The 21,432-nt window shown below is 41.7% G+C and overlaps 1 protein-coding gene across 1 annotated transcript; it reads right to left on the bottom strand.

The window, feature by feature from the left end:
* Window positions 1-4,627: 4,627 nt before the first annotated feature.
* On the bottom strand, window positions 4,628-7,443 carry LOC102406910 (methyltransferase-like protein 7A). The gene is given in 5 exon segments (XM_006080903.3): window positions 4,628-4,922; window positions 6,870-7,000; window positions 7,003-7,026; window positions 7,029-7,101; window positions 7,103-7,443. Coding segments are annotated over 5 exon segments (543 nt in total). The 5' UTR covers window positions 7,367-7,443; the 3' UTR covers window positions 4,628-4,871.
* Between the last annotated feature and the right edge of the window lie 13,989 nt (window positions 7,444-21,432).

Here is a 21,432-nt window from a genome sequence, read left to right as displayed (position 1 = left end):
AAAGACTCCGGGATTCTTGGCCTCCAGAAGAGAAGAACTCAATCTGGGGCCGGAGATGAGGCTTGGTCCCTCAGAGCTTTTTTGTAATAAAGTTTTATTAAAGTATAAAAGAGATAGAGAAAGCTTCTGACATAGACATCAGAAGGGGGCAGAAAGAGTACCCCACTGCTAGTCTTTAGCTGGATGTTATATAGCTACTAGCAGTCTGCTAATTAAAGAATGGAAATGTCTCAAAACTCAGAGAATGGCACCAGGCCCCTCACCCACAACATGCATTTTGAGATAACATTGGCACCAGGTGAGTCATCCCAGACCATAAAAGGATAGACATGGATCTTGAAGAAAGGCAGATTACCATACAAATATATAGTTTCATTAACATAGATTAGGAGGACAATGTATGAGTATAACATACTGGTTTGTCAAGTTAGTTCTGAGCCTAAATCTGAGCCTTTAGGCGCAACCAATTTGAAGATAGAGTCTAGGATAAATGCATAGTATATTAACATAGCCAAACATTTCCATAAGAAAAATGCATTGGTTAGCTCAAGGTTTGAGAAAAGTTAAGTTTAGGTGGAACCAGGTGTCATTATGGTAACACAGAATTTTAAGAAAAATCTTTTTTACAATTTGTATAGAGAATGGAAAAAAATATAACACTAGTTTGTTTCCTCCTGCCTCTTAAGAGAGACAAGAAATGTCTGACACTTGCAGCCTATTTCCTGCATTTGGAGACCCCTGGCCTTCCTGCCTGTTACCTGCTCATTTGCTAAGTCATGTCAGACTCTTGCAACCCCATGGCCTATATAGCCTGCCCGGCTCCTCTGTCCATGGGATTCTCCAGGCAAGAATACTGGAGGTTGCCATCTCCTCCTCCAGGGTATCTTCCCAAACCAGGAATCAAACCTGGGTCTCCTGCATTGTAGGCAAGTTCTTTAGCAACTGAGCTACAAGGGAAGCCCATATAAAAATGTATTTTCCCCCTATACTAGGATTTGAATACACATTTTATTTTATAATCTTTTATTTATGATTTTGAGTATTATTCTAAAACATGGTTTAAAAAATCTTTACACAAAGAAAGAAAAAATCTCTACACAGTATTTCACACCACTAAAGTTACCATCTCCTATTTAACCATTCTAATTTAGACTATCTCCAGGTTTCCACTACTGTAAGTACTGTTACAGTGAACATCCTTACCCATAAGTGTTCATGACCATCTAAATTATTTCCAAATAAATAACTTGCTAAAAAGTGGAATTGCTGAACCAAAAATGTGCCTTTTTAAAGCTGTTGGTACAGGTTGTCAAATTCCATGTGTGTTCAGTTGCCCAGTCACATCACTATAGCCCGCCAGGCTCCTCTGTCTGTGGGATTTTCCAGGCAAGAATACTGGAGTGGGTTGCCATTTCCTCTCCAGGGGATCTTCCCGACCCATGGATAGAATCGGTGTCTCCTGCACTGGCAGGAAGATTCTTTACCACTGAGCCACCTGGGAAGCCCAGTTGTCAAACTGCCCTCTGGAAAAGCTGCAGCAGTTTGCATTCGTACCAGCAATAGATGTGAGTGCCCATTTTCAATAAATGCATATTGATAACTTTTTGTCAATTTGATGTGTAATGTGGTATTTTTGATAACATGCATATCTTTAATCTTAACATCTTTTACTAAAGGTTATTGGTTGTTTGGATTTCTTCTTTTCTGATTTGTTTCTTAATGTCTGTTATCACTTTTCTAATAGGCTGTTGTTTTTTTCTTACTGATTAGTAAGAGCTTTTAGTATAATTAGACTTCGTATGCTATAAATGTTTTTCCTCCATTTGTTGTTTGCCTTTTCATTACAATTTTTTTAAACTTTAAATTTATCTGAAAATTGTTCTTAGGCTCTGCTTTGCAAACCTGTGGGAGTCTGAATCCATGCCAAGCACTACCTGAGACTAAATAACCATGTTTTATATTTTGTACCATTGTCACAGAATATAAATGTTAGGATTAATTTTAAAAGTTGAATCACCTAACAAATGAAAAACATACTGTACGGCACAGGGAACTCTACTTAATGCACTGTGGTGACCTGAATGGGAAGGAAGTCCAAAAGGGATTCACTTTGCTGTACGGTAGAGACTAACACAATATTGTAAAGCAACTGTATTCAATAAAAATTAATTAAAAAATAATAGGTAAAAAATTTTAAAAACAAAAGCACAAATTTTTGCTTTGTTGAAATACAATTTATTGAACCATCTAAAAGTGTTACTAATTCATGGTAATATTTTTCTTTTTTTATTTATTTATTTTTTTTTATGTTGGTTTGATTTCTGTCATACATTGACATGAATTAACCATAGGTATACATATGTCCCCTCCTTCTTGAATCTCCATCCCACCTCCCACCCATTCCTACCCTTCTAGGTTATTACAGAGCCCCAGTTTGAGTTCCCTGGGCCAAACAGCAAATTCCCATTGGCAGTCTACTTACATTTGTTACTATATATGTATCCATGCTACTCTCTCCATTTATCTCACACTTTATTTATTTTTAATTGGAGAATAATTGCTTTATATTATTGTGTTGGTTTCTGCCATACATTCACATGAATCAGCCATAGGTATACATATGTCACCTCCCTCTTGAGCTTCCCTCCCATCTTCTACCCCATCCCACTCCTCTAGGTTGTCACAGAGCACCAGGTTGAACTCCTGCGTCATACAGCAAATTCCAATTGACTGTCTACAAGCAGTGCATGATATTTTGTCCATGGTATTTTATTCAGTCTGTGGATGCTGTGTGTAAATAACTGTCATATAGCAGTAACTGATGCTTTCATCTCAGTTCATTCAATTCGGTCGCTCAGTCATGTCTGACTCTTTGCAGCCCCATGGACTGCAGCACACCAGGTTTCCCTGTCCATCACCAACTCCCAGAGCTTGTTCAAACTCATGTCCATTCAGTCAGTGATGCCATCCAACCGTCAATTCCTCTGCTGTCCCCTTCTCCTGCTTTCAATCTGTCCCAGCATCAGGGTCTTTTCTAAGGGGTCAGTTCTTTGCATCAGGTGGCCAAAGTATTGTAGCTTCAGCTTCGGCATCAGTCCTTCCAAAGAGTATTCAGGACTGATTTCCTTTAGGATTGACTGGTTTGATCTTGCAATCCAAGGAACTCTCAAGAGTCTTCTCCAGCACTACAGTTCAAAAGCATCAGTTATTCAGCGCTCAGCTTTCTTTATGGTGCAAGCCTCACATCCATACATGACTACTGGAAAAACCATAGCTTTGACTATACAGACTTTTCTCAACAAAGTAATGTCTCTGCTTTTTAATATGCTGTCTAGGTTTGTCATAGGTTTTCTTCCAAGGAGCAAGCATCTTTTAATTCCATGGCTGTAGTTACCTTCTGCAGTGATTTTGGAGCCCAAGAAAATAAAGTCTGTCACTATTTCCATTGTTTTCCCATCTGTTTGCCATGAAGCTTTCATCTGGGACAGTCTTATAGTAGAGGCTACACATTATTAAGGAGTCTTCAGAAGTTTTCTACTTATCTACCTCAGTGGGGAGAAGGGAGAAAAGGACCAATGAGTACCTCTAAAAGCCATGGTGAGTGTCCCATTCTCCTTAGCTTATCTAGCTTTCCTAGTCTTGGCTGTCCCAGGCAGAGTTTAGAGAGGGAGTTCCCTCAAATTCTGTGGGCAAGTATGAGACCTGTGTTCAGGAATGGAAAACTTGAAATTTCTTGATGGAAAAAAATTTCTCCATAGAAGAGAACAGATGGAAGAGGAGACCCAGACTTGGAGAGGTTGGTGATGCCCTCTGGGTTACACAGGTTAGGCTAGAGAGATGCATGTTACCCATTCAGGTGACTCTAGTAGAAAGCTGGACATGAAAATTTGGGTTAGAAGAGAGCTGAGTTTGATACTTAGATTTGGAAACCATCTGTGTGCATGGTCATTGAAAACTCTCAGGGAACATGAGATTACACAGGTGTATATAAGCAAAATTAGAGCCAAAAAAGAACTCCAGTGTTTAGAGGATAGTCACGGGATGAATAGCCAGCAAAAGTAGTTTTGCAAAACAAAAAAAAAAGTGGTTTTGCAGCAAAAGTGTTGAAGTCGGAGTGATACAAAACCCCAGTGATAAGCACTGTGGTGAAATGATAAGAATATGTGCCTTAAAGTCAGATCTTCTGGCCGTGTATCGTGGGGCAAGTTTCTTAACTTCTCTGGGTCTGTTTCCCCAGCCCAACATGAAGACAATACCTGCGTTAAGGACTGTGTGAGGGCTGAATGAGAATGTAGGAAAGTCCCTGGTTCCATTAAGCAGTGAGTGGGTGCTTTGTAGGAGCTAAGGAAGAATATGATCCCCTAAGAGCATTCTCAGTGCTTAAACCCGAGATGATTATTTGCTTTGCAGAGAAGTTGTGAGATTAGTAACACTGTAAGCAAACCATCTCCTAATTGTGCCAGTTAATGCCCAATCTTGGGACACAAGAATTTGAGGATCAGAGCTTTTTCAGTTACAGTTTTGATGTTGGCCTGCCCTTGAGCCAAAATTATAGTCGGCCCTTGATATCCACAGGTTCCACATCCTCAGATTCAACCAACCACAGATCGAAAATACTGGGATAAAAATCCAAAAAGTTCAATAAAGGCCAAACTTGAATTTGCCACATGCTAGAAACCCTTTACATAGCATTTACATTGTGTTAGGTATTATATGTAATCTAGAGATGAGCTAAAGTATGTGGGGGTAGGTCCATATAAGTTATATGCAGACACCACACCATTTTATATAAGGGACTTGAGCTTGTGTTGATTTTGGTATCTGTGGTGGGGACAGGGAGGGACCCCAGGCATACTAGGGACGACTGTATACTATTGCCTTGAAACACTGTCTTCAAGTCCTTTTCTTCCTGAGGAATTTCTCTGTTGGAAAAAAAAAAAACAAAAACTGGGGATTGCAGAACATCCTTTTCCCCTAGAGTAGTAAATTCAAATGTTAAGGTACTCATGTTTTATGTATGTTCACTTATATTTAGAAGAAAACTTTAAGACTAGTTTATAAGCAAACAATAAAGATAATATGTGAAAATTACATAGGGGTATAAAGAATTTCAAAGTATACAGATAGATGTAAAATGAAAAGGAATTCTTACCCCTTATCCAATTCCCTTCCCAAGAGCTTGTTGTTCATGTCCTACTCTTTGCGATCCCATGAACTGCATCATGGTTCTCTGTTCATCACTATCTCCCTGAATTTGCTCAAACTCATGTCCATTGAGTCAGTGATGCTATCCAACCAGGTCATCCTCTGTTGCCCCCTTCTCCCAAGAGGTAACCACTGTTTATAATTTCTTGTTTATCATTCTCATTAACATAAATACTTATATAGGTATATTCTCCCCTCCACATACAGATGGACTTGTACTCCACATAATATTCTGTTTTCATTGCCTTTTAAATGAACAATATCTTGAGGATTTTTTTCATATGCCATGGGTAACTCTTCCTTGTTCTTTTTCACAGATGCACAGAAATCCTTTATACTGTGTGACAGTTTATATAACAGCCTCCAACTGATGAATGTTTATTTCCAACTTGCAGTATTTCAAATACTACAATGAATATTTTCACATATGAATGAGTTTTTGCACATTTGTGCAGGATAGCTATAGGATAAATTCCTGTTGGATGAAGGAGTAAGTGTACTTGAAATTTTAATATTATTAAATAGCACTCCAGAGAGGACACTTCCTCCAACTGGGGTATCCAGTCCTCCAAACCCATCCCAACACCATATTGAACTTAAAAGTCTCTGACAGAATAGTAGGTAAAATAGCATCTTGCTTTACTTTCTTTTTAATTAAAGTATAGTTGATTTATAATATTAGTTTCAGGTATACAACATAGTGATTCAGAATTTTTATAGGTTATACTCCATTTAAAGTTATTACAAAATAATTTTGCTATATTTCCCTGTGTTGTAGAAATATCATTATTGCTTATTTATTTTATACATAGTAGTTTGTGTCTCTTAATCCCACACTCCTGTCTTGTCCCTCTACCCTCTTCCAACTGGTAACCAATGGTTTGTTCTCTGTATCTGTGAATATGTTTCTGTTTTGTTATATTCATTCCTTAAAATATCTTGCTTTAGTTTGTCCTTTAATTGCAAGACTAAACATTTAAATCATATATTAGCTATCTTTATTTGTATTTCTGTTTGAGTACTTTGCTTCTTTTTCTCTTTTTAAAAACAATTGATTTAAGAATCCTGTTGATCTTGTTGATTTGTAATGTCTTAATATGAAGGAAGTTAACCCATTATCTATCATCCTTGGCAAATATTTTTACAAATTTTTGTACTTTAAGTTTGTTTATAGTCCTTTTCCCTGCAGGAGTTATAAAATTTTATTTATGTATGTATTTATATATATATTATCAGTCTTTTCCTTTATAGCTTCTTCTGCACACTGAGACTTTTTTGAAAAACTCAACAGTATCTTTCCCAGGAGCTTTACTTTTATGTTAGGGTGTTTGATCTACTGAAATTGGGAGGGCTGCAACCCACTCCAGTACTCTTGCCTGGCAAATCCCATGGACGGAGGAGCCTGGTAGGATGCAGTCCATGGGGTCGCTAGGAGTCGGACACGACTGAGTGATTTCACTTTCACTTTTCACTTTCATGCATTGGAGAAGGAAATGGCAACCCAGTCCAGTGTTCTTGCCTGGAGAATCCCAGGGACGCGGGAGCCTGGTGGGCTGCCTTCTCTGGGGTCCCACAGAGTCGGACACGACTGAAGCGACTTAGCAGCCGCAGCAGCAGCCCTTGGTGATAGTGGTTGCTACTAAGCAGCCCTCCTCAACACTCACCAGCCTCGGCACTCTGCACCCTTCCTGGAGGATCTGCTCCTGGTTCTTCACGGAGCAGAGCACCAGGGTGCAGACCACCGCATCCATGGAGCCTGTGGCCACCTGGTGCATGTTCACCCCGGCAGCCATCAGAAGGGCTCAAACTGCAGGTGTCGGCCTGGGCAATGCACTTGATCAAGAACTTCTCAAAGTTGGGGTTGGGATCAACACAGGTCACCTGGCATCCAGGGGAGGTAGAACTTGAAGTTGGCCCCCATGCTACAGCCCAGCTCCAGCAGGGAGAGCTTCCTGGAGGGGCCCGTGAACTCCCACAGGTTGCTGAAGAGCTCCCGCTTCTTGCTCTCCATCTGTTTGTTGTACATCACAGTGAACCTCGCCAGGAAGTAGGGGAACCACTGTTTGCATATCCAGTTCCACAAGCCCAGAAAGTCCAGCAGGTACATGGGAAATGCCAGGATGCAGCCAGCCAGCCAGAGGATTAAAATGGTGAGCGCCATCACTCAGAAGAGAACAGATCAACAGTTAGAGATCCGACTCCTTTAACTGGGGGAAGTAGGTATCTGGCCACACTCCAGAGCCAATCAGCTGCAGAGTAAAGAACTGGTTGTACTGGAAATACACAGCTGAAGTCAGATCTCAGGCAAGAGACCTGTTTCATCCAATTAATAGATGTTTGGCAGAATTGCCTTATGACTTACTTTTCATGAATTGAAATGAGAAAGTTCCCAGCTTTTCCTTAGAAGGAAAGCTGATTACAACCCCCTATTCCTGCTTAGAGACTACTGCTGCAGTTTTAAATGCGGAGTGTGTGTACTCACAGCTTATCTGTGAGTGAACTCTCCTAAAAAAACGATCTGTGGGTGGAGCCTGGCTAAAACCCACACCAGCAAGCCCATGCCAAGGCCCAGTTATTACTACATGCTCCCGTCTACTTCCTTTCCATCCCACCCACTTCTGCCTCTTTTTTTTGTTGTTTTTTAAGTGAAAACACTTGCCCATCTGGTCACAGTTGGCAAGACCTTTTCCTTTTGCATTCTCGGCAGAGGCACTCAGATGTTCATAACTCCACAATGGGATTATTTTTAAATCACTGTTTTTGGCTGCCCATCTTTTAAAGGGCAAGTTTCACCTTCAAACTATGCCACACAGTTTCAGTTCAGGGGCTCCCCAGGTGGCGCTAGTGGTAAAGAACCCGCCCGCTAATGAAGGATAGACTTAAGAGACCAGGGTTTTATCCCCTGGGTCAGGTAGATCCCATTCCAGTATTCTTGTCTGGAGAATCCCATAGGCAGAGAAACTTGGCAGGCTACAGTCCATAGGGTCACAAAGAGAAGAACACTGCTGAAGTGACTTAGTATGCATATACATTACTGAGCTTATTTACATAAAAAATAGTCCCCAGAATAATCACCTCTGGGAACCTAGAGTATTTAGAAAATGTTTTCAGATACCCCTCTATTTTAAACAAGAAAGCCTGAGTTTTTGGGTGATCAGGGAACATAGAAATTTTCAAAAATAATGATATTTACTTTTTTAAACCAGGTGATGGATACAGAGAATGTTCTGTTGTTTTATTATTTGTTACTGTGGTTTAGTTGCTAAGTTGTGTCTGACTCTTGCCACCCCATGGACTGTAGCCCTCCAGGCTCCTCTGTCCATGGAATTTAGCAAGCAAGAATACTGCAGTGGGTTGCCATTTCCTTCTCTGGAGAATCTTCCCTACCCAGGGATGGAGCCAGGGTCTCCAGCTTTGCAGGCAGATTCTTTACAGACTGAGCCACCAGGTAAGCCATTATTATTTGTTATACCCTAAGGTAAATGCACCCTACTCCAGTACTCTTGCCTGGAAAATCCCATGGACGGAGGAGCCTGGTAGATTGCAGTCCATGGGGTGGAGAAGAGTCGGACACGACTGAGCGACTTCACTTTCACTTTTCACTTTCATGCATTGGAGAAGGAAATGGCAGCCCACTCCAGTATTCTTGCCTGGAGAATCCTAGGGACAGAGGAGCCTGGTGGGCTGCTGTCTATGGGGTCGCACAGAGTCGGACACAACTGAAGCGACTTAGCAGCAGCAGCAGCGCACATATTTTATAAATATATATTCCATCTTAACAGCTTTCTTGAGGTAGAACTGACAATAAACTATACTCATTTAAACTGTCTAGTTTGGTTAAGTTTTCACGCACATACACACCCATGAAATCATTGCTTCAGTCAAGGTAATGAACATACCTATCACCACTCCCAAATACCTCTTGCCCCTTTGTGATCCCTCTTTCCTGTCCTCCCTGCTCCTAGGTCACCACTGATCTGTTTTCTGTCACTAGAGATTAGTTTTCATTTTCCATAATTTAATGTTAATGGAATCATACAATATCTACTTTTTTTTTCCCTCTGGCTTCTTTCATTTAGCATAATGGAGAGTCATCCATATTGTTGCATGCATCCGTTGATTTTCCTCCTGGGTTGTATTCCACTCTATGGATCTAAAACAGTTTGTTTATCCACTCACCTGTTGATGGACATTTGCATTGTTAACAGTTTTTGGCTGTTGCAAATGATGCTACTATGGGGACTTTCCTGGTGGTCCAGTGGTTAAGAATCCACCTTGCAATGCAGTGGAATCAGGTTCGATCTTTGGTCAGGCAACTAAGATCCCATGTGCTACAGAGCAACTAAGCCCCCATGCCACAACTACTGAGCCTGGAACCCACAAACCACAACTAGAGAGTCCATGAACCACAAGGAAAGATCCAGTGTGCTGCAACAAAGATCCTGCGTACCACGCTAAGACCCAATGCAGTCAAAAAAATAAATATGTTTTTTAAAAATTAAGCTACTGTGAACATTAGTGTACAAATCTATGTATGGACATATGCTTTATTCTGGATAAATTCCTATGAGTAGAATGTATAAGTCACATGGTAGGTATATGTTTACCTTTTAAAGAAACTGCCAAACTGTTTTCCAAAGTGGCTGTACCACCAGCAGTGTATGAAAGATTTAGTTGCTCTGCATTCTCACCTACACTTGGTGTGGTCAGCCTTTTAATTTTAGCCATACTAAAAAATGTCTAGTGGTCCCTCATTGTAGTTTTAATCTGCATCTCCCAGATGATTAATGATATCAAACATCTTTTAATGGGCTTATTTGCCATCTATATATCTTATTTACAGTGTCTGTTCAAATCTTTTGGACAGTTTATTAATTATTATTATTGTTTTTTCCTATGCTGCATGGTATGTAGGATCTTAGTTCCCTAACCAAGGATTGAATGTGCACCCCCTGGAGTGGAAGTGCAGCACGCTAACCACTGGACCGCCAAGGAATTCCCTGAACATATTAAAATTGGGTTATTTTCTTATTGAGTGTTGAGAATTCTTTGCAAATCATTTTTAAATATGTCATTTGCAAATATGTTTTCCTACTCCATGGCTTGTCTTTTTAATGGTATGCTAAAAAGTGCAGAAATTCTTGTGTCGTCTTTGTCTGGTTTTGGTATCAGAATTCCATGGGATCATGCTATGGGAAAGGGAAGAATACAGTATAGAGTATAGGTGTCTTAGAAGACACATCTCACCCAGAGACTGGAATCACAAAGGGCTCTTTGGAGGAACGAACATCTGTTTGTTTATTTATTTGTCTGCACCAGTCTTAGTTGCAGCATGCAGAATTTTGAGTTGTGGCATGTGAGAACCAGTTCCTGACCAAGGATCCAACCTGGGCCCCCTTCATTGGGAGCACAGAGTCCAGTCTTCTGGACTTCCTCTGGGAAGTCCTCCCTAGAGGAAGGAACATCTGAAGTGAGACATAAGGGACTTCCCTGGTGGTACAGTGGATAAGAATCCACCTGCCAATGCAGGGGACACGGGTGTGACACTGATCTGGATAGATCCCACATGCCATGGAGCAACTAAGCCCATAAGCCACAACTGTTGAGCCTGTGCTCTAGATCTGGGGAGCTGCAACTACAGAGCCCACGTGCTGCAACTGTTGAAGCCCATGTGCTCTAGAGCCCATGCTCTGCAACAAGAGAAGCCACCGCAATAAGAAGCCCGCACACTGCAACTGGAGAGTAGTCCCTGAACTCTGCAACTAGAGAAAAGCCCGTGCAGCAAAGAAGACCCAGCACAGCCAAAATAAATAAATAAATAAAATTATTTTTTATAAAAGGAAAGTGAGACATCAGTGGTAAGTAGAAATTAGCTAGATGGCAGATGGGCAGAGCCAGAATGCTGCAGCAGAGGCTCAACATGTGAAAGACAGGGAGGTAAAGGGAACATCGATGCATTTGGGGAACAAAAAATATAGGGAGCATCCTTGTGAGGCTGGTATCATACTCATTTCAGATAAAGAAACGAAACAAAGATTTGATGATTTACCCACAGTTTCTCAGTTGGCTTGACCTGGAATCCAGGTCTGTTTTACTGTTAAGAGGCTGTTTTTACTCTCACTGTCCCACGAATGTCTCTAATGCTGATTGGGTCCTCAGTATTAATACACTGAAATTACAGACAGGTTGTTTAAAATCAGAAGAGGACGAAGAAGTGAACCTAAGGAATGTCTACATGTGAGGAGTAGGAGGAAGAAAATGCCAATTGAAGGTAGTAGTGAAAGAACAATTCAAACAGAACGACTCAAACAGCACAGCGTAATGGAAGCCAAAGAAAGCGTAAGAGGAATGGTATCACATTTCAAAGATGGAGAGAGTTGAAGAGTTAGTGGGTTTTCTGACTCTACTTGGCAATGATCTTCTTTAGCTAATGAGAATGTAATTTCTAGGGGGATCACAAAAGGATGGAAAAATGAGTGTTAAGTAGAGGAGTGCAGATCACTTTTTCAGATATGTTAATTACTGGATGCAGGGAAGGGTAAGAAGGGAAACCAACTTTGAGATGGAGGCAGTCTTATTAGGAGGTGATCTTGAGGTAAACACTAAAGAAGGGGAAGGAAGCAGTCTGCACAGGAGGGGTTGAACTGTGATGTAGGATACAGGCTGAGCTGACCATCAGAGCTGTCCTGGGTTGAGGTAAGAGGGGCGAATCTTCACCTTCCCACCTAGATCAGTTATTTGATGTGGGCTGCCTGAGAAAGTGGTAAGAATTCATGCCTGAGGCCAACAGCATTCTCAATTGAAACAGGGGTAATAAGTCCTTCATTCTCACAGGGGATACTTCTAGTGCATTCCAGCATTATCACAAGGAGGAATGCTTTTAGGATAAATAAAGATAATGAGAGGGTAACAGGCAGGAAGGCCAGGGGTCTCCAAACAGAGGAAATAGGTTGCAAGTGTCAGACATTTTTATCTCTCTCTCAAGTGGAGAAACTAACTAGCAATATGTTTTCCCTTCTCTATACAAATTTAAAAGAGCTTTCTCTTAAAATACTGTGTTGCCATAATGACACCACCTGAAATTAACTATTCTCAAACCTTGAGTTAACCAAAGCATTCTTCTTATGGAAAAGTTTGTCTTAAGCTATGTTAATGTACTATGCATTTACCCCAAACTCTGTCTTCAAGGCGGTTCAGCCTAATGGCTCAGAACTTTCTTGACAAACCAGTATGTTATACTCAGACTTGTTCCCCCTAATCTATGTAAACAAAACTATTTTTATGGTAATCTGCCCTTCTACAAGATTCAAGTCAATCGTTTTATGGCCCGAGATGACTCCTCTGGTGCCAAGATTACTCCAAAATACATCTTATGGTTGAGGGGCCTGGTGCCATTCTGAGTTTTAAGACATTCCTTTCTTTCATTAGCAAACTGCTAGTGACTATATAACATCCAGCTGAAGACTGGATGGGTAGCAGGCGGGTACTCTTTCTGCACTGTTCTGATGTTTATGTCAGAAGCTTTCTCTATCTCCTTTATACTTTAATAAAACTTTATTACACAAAAGCTCTGAGCGATCAAGCCTCGTCTCTGGCCCCGGATTGAATTCTTCTTCTCAGGAGGCCAAGAATCCCGGTGTCTTTTTGTGGTTTTGCAACTACCTTTCAATATCACAAGGAGGAATGTTCTTAGAATAACTGAAGATAATATTTATCTTCCCAAGTGGCTCAGTGGTAAAGAATCCAATTGCCAATGCAGGAGCCTCTGGTTAAATCCCTGAGTTGGGAATATGCCCAGGAGGAGGAAATGGCAACCTGCTCCAGTATTCTTGCCTGAAAAATTCCATGGACAGAGGAACCTGGTGGGCTACAGTCCATGGGGTCACAAAGAGTTGGACACGACTAAGTGACTCTGAGTACACACACACACACACGGTATAAGCTTAGTTATTTAGCTTTGGATAAAGACAATTTAGTACTTGCATAGTGTTGAAAGTTGGATATTGGCTTGGTTTGAGTGGAGGACATTGTCTTTATGAATCCTGTTTATATAGGGAAGACAGGGAGTGACATCTTTAAAGAGTGCAGTGTTTGAGGCCGAAAGGGAAGCCTTTTGCCTTATTATTGTTGTCATCTTTATTGTGGGAGTCTCTCTGGTTAGGGAGCATTTGAATGTGCAGAATATAAGGAGTTAGAAGACCTAGACCCTTGTTGTGTCAGTCATCCAATGCCATTTAGTCTTTTGATAATTTAACAAGCATGTATTAAACAATTAACGTTTATTGCCCCCTAGAGACACATGAAGTGTACTCCAGGTATCATGAAGAATATCATGGACATAGTAAAACAAATATGAATTATAAACGGCAATACAATCAGAATGGAATATAGAAGAGTTGGCCAATGATAAAAACATATTTGTTGTCTAATTCCTCTTCCATTTTTAATTTAAGGTCAGAGTAACTTTTTTAGCATAAGAATCAGTTCCCAGTAAAGACTTACACTGGGAAATTACACTGAGAACCCTAATTTCTTATTGCTAGTAGGTCATCTTGTGTGGGTTATTTTTGTTTTCTTTTGTTTCATCGGTTATTAAGAGTGTCTATAAAGTTCCTAGAAAGGAGGCTGAAAGTTAACTATTGAAATTTCAGCAGGTTCCAAAAGGTAGAAGGAGGAATGTATGAGTCTTGATTCCCTGGTGGCTCAGATGGTAAAGAATCCACCCAAAATGCAGGAGTTCCAGTTTTGATCCCTAGGTTGAGAGGGTCTCCTAGAGAAGGGCATGGCAACCCACTCCAGTATTCAGTCAAAACAGTAGTAAGTTAAACTTAAGGCCACATGTGCCTGCCCACCTACAGCTTCAGGTCTCTGGTTATCCACTGCTGAAGCTTTATCAGAGAGAACTGATATATCCCTAAAGTGTTCACTGAGAAATGGAAGGTGCCTGAAGTGTTTGTTGCGGAACTGAGTAAATCTGCATGAACTGTATGTTTTTAAAAGATAAACTATACGTTTACTTGGCAGAATTATTTTAAGTTGCAGAACCATATACAGTGTATATTCATGAGAAGTCCTCTTGCCTGACCTCGTTTGTGCTCCTCCACTCCTTCCTCTTGTAGTCAGCATTACCAGTTTGGGGCGTCCTTTGGATTTCGTTTGTACATGTATTTTCTCAATCTTTCTCTTTTGTTACATAAGTGATAGCATGCTGCTGCTGCTAAGTCACCTCAGTCGTGTCAGACACAGTGTTCTATAAATTGTATCTTTAACTTCACCGTGTATCTTGGTAACTGTTTCCTGTCAATCTGCTTAGATCTGCCTTGTTTATGGTGTTCCATCCTATGAGTGTCCTAGGTTGTCTTAGTCTTTTGACTCTACAGACGGTGCTGTGGGGAATATTCTTGCACATGGTGATACTTCCTGTACAAGTGTTTCTTTAGTATTCTTTAGTTTCTTTAGTATGCATTCTTAGAAATAGAATTGCTGGGCCAAAGATATGTAGACTTTTGACATTTAGATAGAAAATTAATTAGCATTCTTATCTTGTAAAACAGCCTTAAAACTTTTTTGATAAGGAATGGGATAAAATAGTTATATTACATTGACCCGTGAGTGCCTTTTTTCCCCCTGCTGTCGATGGCTGTTTGATAGGAGGAAATTACTGGCTTTAAGAGAAGGTGACACTTAGTGGGTGGGGGTGAGCTAGAAAGTCAAGGCACATTGTTACTCATAACTGTCCGAGTACTGCAGGGTTGAATCTTGTTGCTTGTATCTCCACTTGATCTTTTTCTTAACGTAATTTAATGACTGAAGTGACCTGGTGGTGTGGTCCTAGAGAGCAGAGTGGTCTTATATTAACTCACTGCTTCTGTATGGGTGTTGGATTTTCGTGGAGACCTAAACACTGTGCAGCACCCAGAGCGTACTGACTCTCCATTCCTTGCTCTAGTTATGTTCTCTAGACACTGCAAGCAATGGAGCTTATAATTTGTTGACTCAGTGTTTTGATGAGAAATTTGGAATAGGGAATTCCCTGATGGTCCAGTGGTTGGAACTCGGGGTTTTTGCTTCCAGGCCCAGGTTCCATCCTTGGTCTGGAAACTAAGATCCTACAAGCTGCACAGTGCAGCAAAAAAAGAAATAAGAAAGAAGTTGAAATCTAGAATCCATTTTCTTTCTTGGAGAGAGATTTTGGAAAGAAGATTAGACTCTTGTGTTTAAAAGTTCTGTTAAGTAATTATGGGAATAATCACTTGGAATTGCAATAATTCAATTTTTATGGTGAGACATTTCTTTTTAAAATTATTTAACTATCACCCTTTCACACATGATACTTGGGGAAAACACACTACTGTCTCAGTTGTTTTAAAATATAACCTTTAAAGGCGTGTTTTGAAGAGGAATCTTCCTCAAATGTATTGAATACTTCTGTGCCTTCTGAAACCAGATATCAATCATCAAGACAAAAGTAATCTAATTGAATTGGTCCTTCCTGAGTAGAGCAGAAATTAGAAACTTGAGTTATTCTTACTAATATAATATTAATAGTGAAAAAGCAAGGGAGTTCCAGAAAAATATCTATTTCTGCTTTATTGACTATGCCAAAGCCTTTGACTGTGTGGATCACAATAAACTGTGGAAAATTCTGAAACAGATGGGAATACCAGACCACCTGACCTGCCTCTTGAGAAACCTGTATGCAGGTCAGGAAGCAACAGTTGGAACTGGACATGGAACAACAGACTGGTTCCAAATAGGAAAAGGAGTACGTCAAGGCTGTATATTGTCACCCCACCTATTTAACTTATATGCAGAGTACATCATGAGAAACGCTGGGCAGGAAGAAGCACAAGCTGGAATTAAGATTGCTGGGAGAAACATCAATAACCTCAGATATGCAGATGATACCACCCTTATGGCAGAAAGTGAAGAAGAACTAAAAAGTCTCTTGATGAAAGTGAAAGAGGAGAGTGAAAAAGTTGGCTTAAAGCTCAACATTCAGAAAACTAAGATCATAGCATCCGGTCCCATCACTTCATGGCAAATAGATGGGGAAACAGTGTCAGACTTTATTTTTGGGGGCTCCAAAATCACGGTAGATGGTGATTGCGGCCATGAAATTAAAAGACACTTACTCCTTGGAAGGAAAGTTATGACCAACCTAGACAGCATATTAAAAAGCAGAGACATTACTTTGCCAGCAAAGGTCCGTCTAGTCAAGGCTATGGTTTTTCCAGTGGTTATGGATGGATGTGAGAGTTGGACTATAAAGAAAGCTGAGCGCCAAAGAATTGATGCTTTTGAACTGTGGTGTTGCAGAAGACTCTTGAGAGTCCCTTGGACTGCAAGGAGATCCAACCAGTCCATCCTAAAGGAGATCAGTCCTGGGTGTTCATTGGAAGGACTGATGTTGAAGCTGAAACTTCAATACTTTGACCACCTGATGTGAAGAGCTGACTCATTTGAAAAGACCCTGATGCTGGGAAAAGATTGAGGGCTGGAGAAGAAGGGGATGACAGAGGATGAGATGGTTGGATGGCATCACTGACTCAATAGACATGGGTTTGGGTAGACTCCAGCAGTTTTTGATGGACAGGGAGGCCTGGCATGCTGCAGTTCATGGGGTTGCAAAGAGTCAGACAAAATTGAGCAACTGAACTGAACTGAATACTAATCTTAAAAAAATAACCATTCAACACACTTTGGCACTTCTTCCTATTTTATTTTATTCATTTAATTAGTTTATTTTTTGGCTATGCTGAGTGGCTTGAAGATCTCAGTTCCCCAGCCAGGGATTGAACCCAGGCCACAGCAGTGAAAGACTAGAATCCTAACCACTATGCCATCAGGTGACTCCCATAATAATATTCTTTGGGAGGTGGGTTGGAGGGGGCCAGTGCTGTGTGACTTGTGGGCTCTTAGTTGCCTGATCAGAGATCAAACTCACAGCCTTGGTAGTGAAAGCATGGAGTCCTAATCACTGGACCACCAGGGAATTCCCAGTAATCTTCATAATAATGTTTCTGAGTGATTGAAGTATGCGGAAGTTGTCTCATATCAATAGCCCACAATTTTCCGTGTAAGAGCCATAGTCCCAGATTGGATTTGTGGTTTCTAGTTTCTTGTGTGTTATCCTGGCTTCTTAGAATTAATGTTAAATAAAAGTAAAAAGGCTCTAAGTGGGTTCTAGGAGATGTGCTGTTATTGGAATCCAAGTGGTATGCTGAGTGGTCAGATGTGTAAGTCCCATTTAGGTGAGATGCTGGCTGAGAGAGGGGTGGGATTTAGTCAGCAGTGTTGAGGTCTGTTTGTGAAATCATCCGGTTGCTCAAACTTTGATAGGAAGGACATGGATACTGTTAATTATAACAAAGTTCTTGATATTGGTGACTATAGAGATGAAAGATTATGTTTTCTAACTTAGCAAGAGGTGGTATGTTTTACGCTCCAGAATATAGATGAAATATAACACCCCCTTCAGGTCTTAATTCTGTAATTTTGCAAAATAGGTATCAGATCAGATCAGATCAGATCAGTCGCTCTGTCGTGTCTGACTCTTTGCGACCCCATGAATCGCAGCACGCCAGGCCTCCCTGTCCATCACCAACTCCCAGAGTTCACTCAGACTCACGTCCATCGAGTCAGTGATGCCATCCAGCCATCTCATCCTCTGTCGGCCCCTTCTTCTCTTGCCCCCAATCCCTCCCAGCATCAGAGTCTTTTCCAATGAGTCAACTCTTCGCATGAGGTGGCCAAAGTACTGGAGTTTCAGCTTTAGCATCATTCCTTCCAAAGAAATCCCAGGGCTGATCTCCTTCAGAATGGGCTGGTTGGATCTCCTTGTGGTCCAAGGGACTCTCAAGAGTCTTCTCCAACACCACAGTTCAAAAGCATCAATTCTTCGGTGCAAAATAGGTGTAGTATATGTCAATTTGTTGCTGTTGTTTTAGTCACTAAGTCATGCCGGACTCTTTTGAGACCCTATAGACTGTAGCCTGCCAGGCTCCTCTGTCCATGGCATTTCCCAGTCAAGAATACTGGAGTGGGTTGCCATCTCCCTCTCCAGGGGATCTTCCCAACCAGGGCTCAAACCCAAGTCTCTTGCATTGGCAAAAGGATTCTTTTCGGCTAAGCCACCAGGGAAGCCCCAGTATATATCGCTGCTGCTGCTGCTAAGTGTTGTCAGTCGTGTCTGACTCTGTGCGACCCCATAGATGGCAGCCCACCAGGCTCCTCCATCCCTGGGATTCTCCAGGCAAGAACACCGGAGTGGATTGCCATTTCCTTCTCCAATGCATGAAAGTAAAAACTGAAAGTGAAGTCGCTCAGTCGTGTCCGACCCTCAGCAACCCCATGGACTGCAGCCCACCAGGCTCTTCCAACCATGGGATTTTCCAGGCAAGAGTACTGGAGTGGGATGCCATTGCCTTCTCTGGAATATATCGCTAGATTATCTAAAAAAGAAAGTAGAGCACTGTTCACACAAAAGCAATAATGGTACAAGCGTGCAAAAGGACTAGTAAACGATAGAGAAGGGGAGGCTTCCTCAGTGTTTTAGTAGGATAGTCACTGGGATTCAAGGGGAGGTGGTTAACAATATTACCTACCTTTCCCCTTCGAAGTTTGGACTTAACTGAGAAGTAGATTCCTTAATCAGTAGATCAAAATTAAAAAAAAAATTAGCCTTATTGGTGGAGTTGACTGGAGAACATGCCATAGATCTGTGGCCCAATGGACTTACTGATAATCCCGCTCTAACCCCCAGTTAAACTTAACCCGGTGATCCTCGGGCTCTCCTTCCCAGGCTGCTTATTGCTGATGGAGAGAAGCGCAGGTGGACTGTGGACTCTGCCTTATCCTCCGGGGGGTGCCTGGGGTGGGGGGGGGTGATGCGGGGAGGCGGGGCTGGTCATTTATCTTTCTCTCAGTTGTTGAAGTGTTGGGAATGAGACCTGAAACCTTAGAGCTGAAGTCTGTTCAGGGAAGGGTGAGGCTGTGAAACAGTGGCCCTCTTCTACCAGTGTACTCATGAGATGCTTCCCCCCTCCGCCCACCACCCGCGCAACCCGCCGCCAAAATCTTGAAATATGAAAAGTTGTTAGTTAGATCAAAGAGAGTTATAGATTTCTGTCCTTAGAAACCCATCAAAATGGTGGGAAGTCAGTCTTTTAAATATTTGGGTTAATCTGGAGGCAAAGGCAGAGACTGGGAGATTGCCTCGAAGCCACTGTGTGGATGCTTTTGTTGTCTTGTTCGGTCGCTAATCCGTATCCGACTCTTTGCGACCCCATGGACTGCAGCTCGCCAGGTGTCGCTGTCCCTCACTGTCTCTCGTGGATGCTTATTACAGACTACTTACCCACTTCCCTGAAATAGCTTTTACTTCAGTTTTCTTTTGAAGTGTTGCCAGCAAAACTATGATTAAGACTTTTATATCTTTTCTATTAAACATCTCTTAATCATAGTCTGAAAAGTGTGATTATTTCCAAGGTTATCTAATTCAGTAGAACAATTATTCTTTTCACATAGTAAGGGCTCGGTCATACAGAGTCACAGAATGCTGGTCGTGAAACTTGTTTTAATTTGTCCTTGCTAATTCCTCTCCCTCTCTTCTCTTCTTTCCAGAATCCTATTCTGTGAACTCAGGCACTCAGGTATCCACCACGGTGTTGGGTCCTGAACAGAAGATGCCAGGTGGTAATTTACAGCTTTGTGTTATTGACTCATTTTTGTTTGGAATTAGGCTTAAGCCAGTAACAGAAACTTACCATATTGTCCTTCTTGTCTTCTGTTTCATAAAAAATTGTCGCCATCTCCTGTCCCCCAGCCAGCAATATCATGGAGACCTGCTCCATTCACACAAGGGAAACACTGATGATTAGTTGACGATGAGCCCTCCTGGCATGAGGGTGGCACCTCCCCTTCCCCAAGCTCTTCACTGCAGGTCTTAGTCAGGTGGCAAAAGAGTCCTGTTTGGCGGTTTTCCCAAAACTTCAGGTTTCAGCCTGAAATGTGGCAGGATTTTGCAAGTTACCCATTTTGGGGGGAATCTGATGGAGATATAATACCCAAGTTTGATCTTTTGCATAAATCCTACAAATAATGGGTGGGGGGTGGACAGAGGAGTGTCCCATTAGCCTATTTCCTTCTAAAAGTTAAAATTTTAGGTTATCAGTGTGGCTAGTCTGGGAATGTTATATATTAAGCCCTAGACATCAGTGATTTTAGAAGAAAATGATTCTAAAAATTGGCAAGTGGCAATAGAAGCGTGAGGGCTTCCCTGGTGGCTCATCTGGTAAAGAATCTGCTGGCAGCATGGGAGACCTGGGTTCAAACTCGTGGCCCTGATCCCTGGGTTAGGAAGATCCCCTGGAGAAGGGAACGGCTACCAGTAATCTGGCCTAAAGAATTCCATGGACTGTATAGTCCATGGGGTTGCCAAGAGTCGTACATGACTAAGTGACTTTCACAGTGCAATCCAATAGAAGCATGAAAGTGGGGGAGGCCATTTGTGAGATTAGTGTTGAAAACTGATGTAGAGCTTAGTGACTGGGGAAGAGGGTTGAGAGGGAGCTTTATCACCATAAAGCTGATATCAACCCCTTGAATATCAGTGTTGGCCGCTACATGCTGATACTTCATTGGCTCTGACACTTCGATGAAAAGTACTTTTTGATCTGTTTTAAAATTTTATTTTATCATGTAGTTGGTTTTTAGTTTTATTTTATTTACCCAGGTAGTTTCCTTGAACAAAAGTGAAACAGCAGATGGGAAAAACTAAGACTCAGAAAGGTGCAAGGTGACCTAGCAAGTTCTGTGCAGAATGTGATACAGAACTCAGGTCATTGGATTCCTGAGCGGAGCTCTTTCCTGAGGGTACTGTTTCCCATTGACATTGCCAAACAACCAAACTTAAACCACTAGTTATCTCACGAGTGTAATGGTGGGGTCTGTTCTTCTCCAGCTGCTCTGGGTCCTTCTGTTGGCCACCACCGTGGGGCTCCTGCTGCAGCGCCTTGCAGCTCGACTGGGCGTGGCCACTGGGCTGCATCTGGCTGAGGTGTGTCACCGCCAGTACCCCAGGGTAAGCAGTGCTTGTCTCACGTCATAGGCAGCTGTGTGTCTGCGATCTGTGCTAGCCCCCTGTATACTGAAACAGTGGCGGATGTGGGGCTCGTGGCCCTGAGGGCTGGGAATCCCAAGGGAAATTCTGTAGCTCCTCTTGCT

Source organism: Bubalus bubalis, chromosome 4 (assembly GCF_019923935.1).
Source record: "Bubalus bubalis isolate 160015118507 breed Murrah chromosome 4, NDDB_SH_1, whole genome shotgun sequence".
Classification (NCBI taxonomy): Eukaryota; Metazoa; Chordata; class Mammalia; order Artiodactyla; family Bovidae; genus Bubalus; species Bubalus bubalis.
Note: the sequence above shows the minus strand (reverse complement) of the source record. Positions and strands in the feature narration are given on the sequence as shown.